At 30.3% G+C, this 11,726-nt stretch overlaps 1 protein-coding gene across 2 annotated transcripts; it reads left to right on the plus strand.

Annotated features, from left to right (window-relative positions):
* The first annotated feature begins 2,668 nt into the window (after positions 1-2,668).
* On the plus strand, positions 2,669-11,322 carry LOC142328250 (uncharacterized). Of its 2 annotated transcripts, none has more exons than XM_075371901.1 (3): positions 2,669-2,821; positions 3,858-3,940; positions 7,937-11,322. In XM_075371901.1, the coding sequence occupies exons 2-3, from the start codon at positions 3,899-3,901 to the stop codon at positions 10,088-10,090; spliced, it is 2,196 nt and encodes a 731-aa protein (XP_075228016.1). In that variant the 5' UTR covers positions 2,669-2,821; positions 3,858-3,898; the 3' UTR covers positions 10,091-11,322. The 2 variants fall into 2 exon arrangements, with proteins under 2 accessions (XP_075228016.1, XP_075228017.1); XM_075371902.1 differs by lacking the exon at positions 2,669-2,821 and adding an exon at positions 2,860-3,098.
* Positions 11,323-11,726: the final 404 nt, after the last annotated feature.

An 11,726-nucleotide genomic window follows, 5' to 3' on the forward strand; every position in this document is an offset into this window, starting at 1 on the left:
GATAGTGTTACTGGCATTTTCTAAGCTTATTCTACTAGCAAAAGTAATGAAAATAGTTCAGATAAACTCGGGTCCAGAAATGCTTCGTTAGCAAGTTCCGGCTAACAAAACGGTTCATCCTGATTTCTGGACAAACAGTGAAATAAAACCATACTGAAATTCTAGGAACTCAAATTACGAGGGTGAACTTGATGGTTTTTGACCAGACAATCTGAATAAAATGGGTTCCAGAACCATATCTCCAGTAGTTTCATAATATATTATGTAAAATAGAAAAAAAATTTGTCTAAAAACATGTTTTTTTTACATTTGCAATACCAAATTACTAAGAAATGCATAAAATTTATTATCAAATCTTGTATATTTAATATTTGAAAATTGTTGTAAAGCAGCCATACAAAAAACAGATATTAGTTCAAGAAATTGATTTTATTATTAACACTTCCTTATGAAAACTTTCAAACATTATCAACTACAGAAAATGAAGTTAACATGTAATTGATGTTAAAAAAATAAAAATTTAATTGACGCATTTAATGAAATTGACAGTAAATTATCAAAAATATGCCCTACAGCAATATATTTGACTGCTCACTTTTGGATTGCCAATGTTGCTGTCCGCAATTCTGTACAACTCTCCTTAATTTGTGGGGCAAAATCTGTAAAACAAGCAACTAACCCTTCACACTGAACTTCGTTCTTGTTCACATTGCTTTTCCCCCAACCCCACATGCAAAAATCTAATGATGCTAGATCAGGTGATGGTGGTTTTGGTGGCTAGGAGTCTACACCACAGCCATTCCATCGCTGTGAAATTGCTCATTAAATATGTTGAAAGGCGCATGAGAAGTGGGGAGGCGTACCACATCATGTTGAAGAGGTACATGCGGTATCTTGATACTAGCAAAACATTTTCTAATAGCAGCGATAGTTGTTCCTTAAGAAATTCCAAGTAAATGTCAGAATTTAAATGCAGTGGGAGAATGAATGGTCCGATTAGCTGATCGTAAACTAGACCACACCACACATTGACGCTAAATCAGTGTTGGAAATTACATTCTAACATCGTGTATAGATTGACTTCTGCCCAAGTTGTATTCGTTGCAAAGGTTATTGATGCCGTCCCGATTAAACTGAGGCTTGTCAGTGAGTAAAATGAACCTTTGCAACTGGTTCTTATTCAACCAGCTGCAATATTGCAAATAAAGAGGAGGGCCTCTTGGTTGAAGATGTTTCACTCATTAATTATGGTAAGGATACACCTTGATTTAAAAAGTGTCCTCCACATCATAGACTGGGAAACTCCGAATTTGCTAAGAAAGGCATTGTGTATTAATACCCAGACAGCCTACGATAATGGTTCATCAATAACGGCATCATGATGGGCAGAACGGCCATGGTGAGTACTAATGCTCAGAACTGTACCTGTTTCTCATAGCGTATGGCAGATTCCACTAATTTTATTTAGGATTTGGTACTTTTTGGTTAGGAAAACAAATTTGATATTCTGCAGCAGCAGTTTCCATCACACATCCCCAAGGTAAGTACCAGCATATTCCTCAGTTGTAAATAACAAAGGCATTGTTGCAGTAAGATGTCAATTAAAAGATACACACTTAATTAAACCACAGTGTATTGGCAACAATTTACAAAGTAGTGCAACCCACTGATGATATGTCATAAAATGCATTGTTGGCTAGCTGATTTCTGTTGCTAACTTACAAAATCATAATTTCTCAAATTTTCAATTTGGCAGTGAATTCAAGAAAGATGCTTAAATTTTATTCTTTGAAAATTATTTGTACTGATTTTATTAATTAATACAACACTATTTTTTGTGTCATTCCACTTTGTAGGAAAGCAAAACTGTTTTGACCAAGTAATCCCTTTGTTTTTATACGGGAAATGTTGGTAAAAAAATCAAACTACTTGAACTTGTATTTGTTTTGTAGGAGTGTACCGAAATGAAACGACTGGCACTAGATAGGGAGTCTCAAAAAATATATATGGCTTCATCAATTTTCAAAAATTAAATCCTCTATAAGTTTAGATAATAAATTTTACTCATTTCTTAGTCATATAAAAAAGTTTTTGTTACAAATGCAAACAAGAACTTGTTTTTAGACGATTTTTCTCTGTTTTACGTAGAATATTATGAAACATACTGTAGGAAAGGGTTTGGAACGTGTTTTTATTTTCCTTTTTTAATATCAAAAGCAATCAAGTTTACCTCCATAATTTTTTGGCTTCCTAGAATGTCAGTATGGTTTTATTTCAGTCTTTGCCCACCAATCAGAACGAAATGTTTCGCTAACGGAGCGTTTCCAGACCAATGTTAATCTTAACGTATTTCGTTATCTACACTTTATTTCAAGTATATATTTTACTTTATTTTATGTCGAACTCATTTGTTAAGTTTCGCTATTTTAAAAAAGGCGGTCATTCGGAATCAGGTTATTTTTCGGGGAATTACAGTATTTTTTCTAAATATAACAAATTGCTACTTAGATCGGTGCATTTATTCTTCAAAATAATTTGTGTAGAAAACATGGACATTTGATGAACAAAGAAAATTAAATGCAAATTCACAACAACAGAATCATGGTACTAATTGAGAACGACTTTAAAATTATTAGTTTGAAAAATTATTTTAGTATTAAATTATATATACAACGAGGTCGGTTAGTTACGGTTTCTCTATGGTAGTAAAACAAAACCAGTATTTGTGATATTTAGAAAGTTTAAGTCCTGTACTGTCTTAGACATTGGGTGGTAGGAGGAATCTGCGTGGAAATTATTTTAAGAAGAAAAAGTTATCTCGGTATGTATATATATATGTAATTAATTGCTTATCTGCTTTTATTACAATAGTGAGAAAATTAAATTTTTGATTAAAGACAGTAATAAACTTGCATTTTATAATAGTATTACCTTACATTAACTTTATAGCGTTTCTGATAATTTTTTTTAAGTTAATGCATTAATTGGTTTTTTTGTGAATGTTTTGTATTTTCCTTTTAAACCTCGAGAACAGTTCTATCAAAAGAACAAATTCGATTTTTCGTACAAGAATCGTACCCGGGAACTCCAGTTTGGCAGTAAGTAATTTATATATAAATTTATTATATGATATGTTACATTAAATGTAACATATCATATAATAACATTAATTATTAAGAAAAAAAAAATTTGTTTATATATATATATATCTGTATAGATTACCATTAAATATTATGCAAACCTATTTTATATTTTTTCTGCTGGTTGTCTAGCTGCTTATAATAATTTTGTTAATCTTTTATGTTACTTTATTTTATTAGTAAAAATATCATACATTTTTATTGGCGAAAACTGGTACAGCATTGTGGATTTTTATGATGATTTTTATCAGTTGTAGGTTTTGGATGTTTAAATTTTACAACTCATTTTTTAATCGAAAATGAAAGGAAAGAATCCTTTAGAGCGGAATCTAATTTGTTGTGTACATCTATCAGTCATTTGATCATCTCTTATCAGGCAAAAAAGTTTCTGATGATTCCAAAAATAATATAATTAATGAAGAATTGAAATATAATAAAGATAATTTCTTCAGAGAAATCATACTGGTCTCGCAAGAGAGCATATTGCCATTTTTATTTCTTTACCTTATATAACTAATTGTAATCATTAAAAAGTATTTTAAATATTAAAGCTACAAAATTATTAAACAGAAGAATGAGCTATACAGTAAAATATTTTAATTTATCCAATATCATATTCTACAGTTAGGATGTATTTTGGTAAAATATTTATTAGTTATTTAGATATTTCTTAGGTACATGTCTTATATATATATATATGTGTTTTTTTTTTTGCAGGTATGCAAATAGTGTTCATAAAGTCATAAAAAGGGATCATAATGGTTTTAGATCTTAAAAACAATAATACAAAAGACCCTAAGGTGAAAAAGATATTCTATGTTTTATTGATATTTTTATTTATAGTTACTCTGATATTTAATTATCTAATTATTATTCCATATGTTTACTTCTCAAAACAATTATTTATTGATCTGACTCGATCATGTAACATGCCTAAATAACTAATCAGTGTTTAATGGCAAATTGTTGTCTGTCCATAAATCACATTACATAGTGAGTTGTGAGAAGAACATAAATGATTATCTACAAAAGTTGAATCCGTTTGATAAACAATATTTCAAAGTTAACCCCGTAAAGAAATGGAAGATAGAATGTACAGTTATCATCAAGTATAATTCACCGAGACATTCTCAGTAATGTAGTAGCAGAGAATATACTACCCTACGGATGAGTACTTGTGATGGGTATATAAAAAAGGTTACCTTTTTATATACCTTGTTATAATAAACGTAAATCTCAAACTAATACATCACGATTTCCATAGAATTCAGTTTTTAACCAACTGAATTGTAACAATATAAATAAAAATAATAACACCTTTAAGAAGTATTCAATTTATTATTTATAAGTACAACACTTGCCAACAATGTATAAGTTGATACTTGTCTGGGAAGTAATACTGCAATATTTTCATTCTTTTAACTTTTGATTTGTGTTCAACGTAATTATTTTTAGATCATTTTGTATATGTTGCATCCAAATAATTAAAAATGTAATCCAATAAATTTATTTTAGTTAAAAATATACATTGTTTGAATGTAAGTATATATTTTCTTCTATTATTCATTTATAGTGGTGGTTGGTTAAAATTGTCAAATATTATTGTAGAGGGAAAAATGTTGTGGGAGTGGGAAGAACTCAAAATAGCATCGCTCTTAGTTACAGATGATCCCTGACGACTAAAATAGATAGATTAAAAATGACTGTTTTAAATTAATATCGAACATTTGTTAAAAAAAAATTAATTTCATCAACGATGCAATAGTAAGTTTGTCAGTACAAGTTAACTGGTAAAGAGATAAACAATATAATCCAGTGCTTTTTACAAAAGAGTCCTGATGATCCTTTTACCTAAATGGAGCTAAGCAGATAACAACACTTCTTAATATGCAGTGTGTGTACTGATTTTTAAAAAGTTAACTGTATTACTTTCAAAGTCTTTGGTCTAAAAACGTTAGTAATTGTTCTTCTATCTCTGTACTTGAACCCTAACTTTTTTTAAATGCTGTACATTTTATTCCAGTCTACGTTATTGAATGCCTTTTCTAGGTCTATAAATGCCACGTATGTTGGTTTGTTTTTCTTTAACATTGTTTCTGCTATTAATCTGAGTGCTAAAATTGCATCCCTTGTCCCTGTACTTTTCCTGAAACCAAATTGATCTCGTAACACTTTTTCCACTCTCCTCTCAATTCTTCTGTTCAGAAGCCTAGTTAAGATTTTTGATGAATGACTAGTTAAGCTAATTGTTCTGTATTCAAATTTATCTGCTCCAGTATTCTTTGTTATCATGACTATAACACTGTTTTTGAAGTCTGACAGAACTTCCCTTTTTTCATAAAAATTACACCATTCTTTCTTATTTATCGCTTCCTCATCTGCACTACGCAGTAATTCTCCAGGTATGCCGTCTATTTCAGGATCCTTTCTGCCATTCAAATCTTTTAATGCTCTCTTAAATTCAGATGTCAGTATTGTTTCTCCCCTTTTTATCCTCCTCAAACCTCTTACAATGTCCTCAAAAAACTTCTTTAGCTCCTCTTCCTCAAGCTTCTCTAAATCATACCGATTCATCTGACACCTTTTCTTCAGGTTTTTAAACCCAAATCTACAGTTCATTATCAATAAATTATGGTCGCTATCAATGTAGCCAGGGTAAGCTTTGCAGTCAACAAGTTTTCTAAATCTTTGCTTGACCATGATATAATCTATCTGATACCTTGCAGTATCACCTCACTTTTTCCATGTGTCTGTTCTTCTGTTATGATTTTTAAATTGGGTGTTGGCAATTACTGAATTATACTTTGTGCAAATATCTATAAGTCGGTCCCCTCTCATTCCTTTTGCCCAGCCAACATTCACCCACAATTTTTCCTTCCTCGCCTTATCTAATGGTGCATTCCAATCTCCAACTATTATTAAATTTTTATCATTTTATGTGTTAAATTACTTCATCAATTTCTTTGTATACATACTCTACCTCATCATCATTATGGACACTTGTAGGCATATAGACATTACAGTTGTTGTCGGCTAGATTTTGATTTTAAACTTATTATAATGATTCTGTCGCTATGCATTTTGAAGTACTCTACTCTCTTCCCTATTTTGTTGTTCATTACGAAACCTACTCCTGCCTGCCCTATTTGAAGCCATGTTAATTATTCTAAAATCAGCTGACCAAAAGTCGTTTTCTTCTTCCCACCAAACCTCGCTAATTCCTACCACATCTACATTTAATCTATCCATTTCTATCTTTTAAATTTTCTAACCTACCGACCTTTTTTAGACTTCTAACATTCCACACTCAGACTTGTGTAATGTAAAATTTAATTTTCTGGTAATCCCTTCCTTAGTAGTCCACACCCAGATATGTGAATAGGGCCTAGTCTACCTTTGTAATATTTTACCAAGGAAGGCTTGGTAACATTTTCATCTTTATTGTATGAAAATGTAGAAAGTTATATTTTCTTGGAAAAAAAGCAGCTGTAGTTATCCATTGCTTTCAGCTGCACTGCACTCAGAAGATTGAGTGATGTTGATATGGCTGTTTAAGTCCTCCTGACCTACACGCGTAACAACTACTGAAAGAGCTGTGCCCTCTTTCAGGAGTCATTCCTTAGTCTGGCTCTCAACAGATACCTCTCCGATAATATTGTAAGAATCAAAACCTAATTCACAATTTTTATTGTCTTAAAACAATGTTGTTTCATTTAGTTTTGCTATAATCTAAAAATGTTTTCAGTTTCAGCCTAAATTCAAGTAACCAACCTCTCTTTTTTTCTTTCTATTAACTAGACGTCTTATTTTCTCCTTTTCTATTAACCTCTCTCTATTATATTATGTATGTGGAACAAACGTTTGCTGCTGCTGCAGCACCAAACTTTTGTTCCACATACATAAGCAATTCCATTGATTCTGATGATAGAGAAACATTGAACAATATTTCCAATTGATTGAGTAACTCCACAAAACACAGTATATGATGGAATAAGGCTAAACTGCATTTTTTTTTTTACATAAGTATTAGCCTGTAACGAAAAGTATTTACCAGTTCATCAGCTGGTGTAATCTCTCATATTCCATGAGTTGGACATAGATATTGACCCGCTTTTTGTTTACCTAAGAAGATGACAATTTCTTGTAAAACTTGCCCTTGCTATGGCCATTAAGAAGTCTCAAGGTTAAATACTGGAGAAAGTACATAACTTCCAGAACCATTGAATGTTTAGCTACAGACAACTTAATTCAATATTGTCAAGGATGCAACATTTTGATGATGCAAAAGTTGAAATTGTTCAGCAGCCAAACTAAGACCAATTACTTCCTGGTTCAAGACATTTAATAAAACAGTAAAACAAAAAAAATTTCATAAATTCATAAATGGATCCACACCCCTTGAAATAAAATTATACAAAAGCTTTCAATGTATATTTTTTGCAGTATTTAAAATTTAACAAAAAAATAAAAACAAATTTAAAAACGCATTTTAGATCAGTTTATATATTTTTCTAATTAAATACAAAATGAAGAAAAAATTTGTGAAAGTAAAAGTGTGAATTCAACTATTTCTAGTAACAAATTTTGAAGTCCTTGCTTGTAAGTATTCAGAAGAGTTAACTATTCATTTTCTCTTAGAAGAGATTTTGCTTATTTTCACAGTCATTTGAAAATAAACATGTACATAGTCACACTCACCTAATTCTTGTGCGACATACTTGTGTGCAGTAAATTAATCTTAATTGGTTTTTTTTATTTATAAAATTTTTATCTGAAATATACGTTTATTATTTTAGGCGGAGGTCTTTGCAAAATGGCTTCAAACACAATGGATGTTCCAACAACAGAGGTTTGTGGAGATGGGAGACCGTTTATGGGATAAGCTTGATCTAGATCAGTTAAATGAAAAGGTACAATTCGCTCTTAAAGTAGCAATGCCTGAAGATGAAAAACTCGATAGTTTGAAAGAAAAAATAGTAAACAAAATAAAGTCATATTCTAAATGTGAATATTATTATTTTGGTTGCACATTTATTTCATGTTTAACAAAAAGTGATCTACAAGAATTTAAATTTGTTGTTTTTAGAACATCATTAGATGTTAATTACGATTCAGATAATAATTATTATACTACAGGGTTATCCGATTCCTTCATTTTAATTGATATGCACTGTAGGCAGTACGAATCATGGTCTGACTTCTTGTCTAATAATAAACTGCCTAAATGCATGATTATGTATCCTCAAAATGGTCTTTATAAAGGGACAGATTCTCTTGAAGTAATTTGTGAAATGTCTGTGGCTTGTTCACTGAAAAGTATTATAAAGAATGGGTTAGATTTTGGAGTTAATTTTGCTGCAGTCTGTTCTGCTGGTGTTTTAATTTGTAATCCGGTTGGTGCAGGTACTTTAATTGCAGCAGGTGCTATATCATCTGTGAGTGGGTTGTATGCATTAGGATCTGGTGTAAGCAAACTGCATGATATTGAGAAACATGAAGGTGGCATTGATTTCAAGGATTCAAAAACAAATTTAGTTGTAGCTGAAATGTTAATTAGTGGGGTTGGAGGTTGTGCTGTTGGAGCTGCAGCTGCCTTTAAAGGTATTAAAGTAGGGACAGTTATTGTTGAGGGATCGGAGGCATATAAATTGGCAAACAATATGTCAAAAATTGCTAGGGTTTATTGTGGTGCTAATGTCGGCTTATATGGTACTATCGCATTTTATCAATATAAAAATAATGGTAAACTTGATTATTCAGCCATATCCAAAATGTTGCTTTTCAGTTTCAATTGTGTTGTTTCTGAATCCACATTGAAATATATAATAAGTAGATGTAAATTGGATGTTGAAATTATTATAGATAATATCATATCGCATAAAATTAGAAATTTTTTGAAAGTGCAGGATGTGACAAAATTCTTGGAAAATTCTGTAGATGATTTCAATAGATTATTAGAAATATTTTTACCAGATTTTCCTGTAAATTTTAAGGATTTAACAGAAATGCATCGCTGTGGTTGTTTAATTGTAAAGCTAACGAAACAGGCAATAAATAAAGAAATTGATAAATTAGATTATATTTATAAAGTGCATCTCGAATTAAAATCTTTGAATAAAATTTTGGTCAGTAGCATCGATCATGTTAAACAATGTATGATTAAGAAATTTGGTAATGAAATGTTGAAGTGTTTACAAACAAGTAAATGGATGGTTAATCAGAGAAATAATTTTTCATTTGAATTTAACATTGTAGGTTTATTAGAACTGGAAAAATTAACAAAAACATCTGTCATACGATACAGCACTCATTGTAATGATGAAAATATATTAACTCGTAGGCAGCGTTTGCTGTTTTATAAAATATTTGAAATGATTAAAAAATATCAGGTATATGATTTTCATCATGCAGTTTGTAAATTTGAATATTATTGTAAATATTTTGATGTTGAATCAAGAAACATAAAATATGATATGTACTTCAAAGCTTTTACTTATTCTGTTTGTCATGAAACTACTCAAGATGCGTATTTTAATGATAAACATAACGTAAAAAAAGAAAATATAAGTCAATTTATTTTTGAAAAATCTTTAGATTGTATGTTGCAAAAAATACAATATATTAATAAAGAATTTGAGAATGAATTTATTCAGGAAAAAGAATCAAACAGAGCTGGTCAATTTTACAGATTTGTTATAAAAAAGGAATTGGAACAAAGAAACGAAAATGATATAATAACTGAAGAGGAAATTTATAAACAAATAAATTTAATCCCGCTGTTATCAGAAATACATCCAAAGAATTCAACATGCACTTTCCTTTTTGGTGATATGGCTATAATAGAATCAAGCAGTGATATTCTATATTTTTATACTGAAACTGACGGATGTAATCTGAATGGTGTTATTTTACATTATAGGAAGGAAATTTCCTTGATTGCTGTGCGTTGATTATTATTAAATTGTATTTGACTATGATTTTCATTACTACTTACAATGTACATATTTTGTTTCTGAATCAAGAAATCTGAAATATGTATAATATAATTGTTTATATTACACATAATATAGTTGATTAGTATCTATATTTTTATACTGAAACTGATGGATGTAATCTGAATGGTGTTATCTTGCATGATAGGAAGAAAATCCCTTGACTGCTGTGCCTTGATTATTATTAAATTATATTGGACTGTTATGATTTTCATTACTACTTACTGTCTACATATTTTGGTGCTGAAAAAGCATATCATTTATGAATAATTGAAAAAAAACGCTATTTTTTAAAGTTGTCTGCATAGACATTCCTGCATTCTTGTGGTGAAACTCTGCATGGTTTGATGCAACATTTCAACAGGAATTTCAAAAATTGCAGTTCAGGTCTTGGCTTTGAGTTCTTCTGTCGTAGCAGGTCGACCACTAACCACTTTGCCTCTAAGATGACCCCACAAGAAGAAATCGGACACCAACAAATCAGGAGATGTGGGAGGCCATGGAATGTCACATCTTGAAATTATATTATTGCCAAACAATTGGCATATAGCAACCATTGATATTCATGCTGTGTGATGTTGATTCACCTTGTTGAAACCAAGTGTCAATAATTTTTGGAAATGAGTAGTTTTTGTGGCACAAAGTTTTTCAACACATCAAAATATCAATCTGATGTGACATGAGCTCATCACCATCCTCGTTTTCAAAATAATAAAGCCTATTATGGTATACAGTGACACAGCACACCACATGGTAACTTAGTACCACCACATGGTAGTTATGTAGGAATCTCTTTTGCTCAAAATTCAGAACATATTCAGAACTCCTGGTGTAATTTTATTCATTATTAAATTTAAAGTTTATTACATTCTTGAGAATTATTACACCTCATTGAATATGTATTTGTAATAATAGAATTTGATAATATATTAATTTTATTCAACCTTGTGCAATTTCTGTTTACCCTTGTTGTATTTTATTGATTTTTTTTAAAAGTTAAATTTATAATGTATGCATGAACTTTTTATTTAATCCGTATGTTAGTGTGTTTAGTGAATTTACATTATCATAGTACTGATTATTTATTATAGTCATGTTTGAAAGAATTTCATGTTAAATAATTATTTTTACAAAATGAACTAATTTATAATATGAACTTATAATAAATTTGTATCTTACATTTCTTTTAACCTCAGCATTCTTAGTTAATCCTATGTTCTATTTATATATTCTACCGTTACTCCCTAGTGGTTCCTATTCTTAAATTCCTTTTGTTTTAAAATAATTGCAACCAACTTTGAGTTCCCTGGCTGAGACGATACTCTTACATTCTAATGTCCATATAACACCTCCAGTGTCAAGGAGTAGTTCGGACTACAAGAACTATGAGGCTGAATGTTACATGGTAATGGTCGATGCTGCATTCCATTTATTCACTGATTAGTACCTTTAGGCTACAAATTTATTTTCTGTATGTTGGTAATTCAGTACTGAAAGTCTGTTTAAAACATTACATAAATTGATGTTGCTTAATTTATTAGAGTTTTATATTAATAATTATAAACCTTTATTTGAATTAATATATGTAATCGGC

This window comes from Lycorma delicatula, chromosome 7 (assembly GCF_047948215.1).
Source record: "Lycorma delicatula isolate Av1 chromosome 7, ASM4794821v1, whole genome shotgun sequence".
Classification (NCBI taxonomy): Eukaryota; Metazoa; Arthropoda; class Insecta; order Hemiptera; family Fulgoridae; genus Lycorma; species Lycorma delicatula.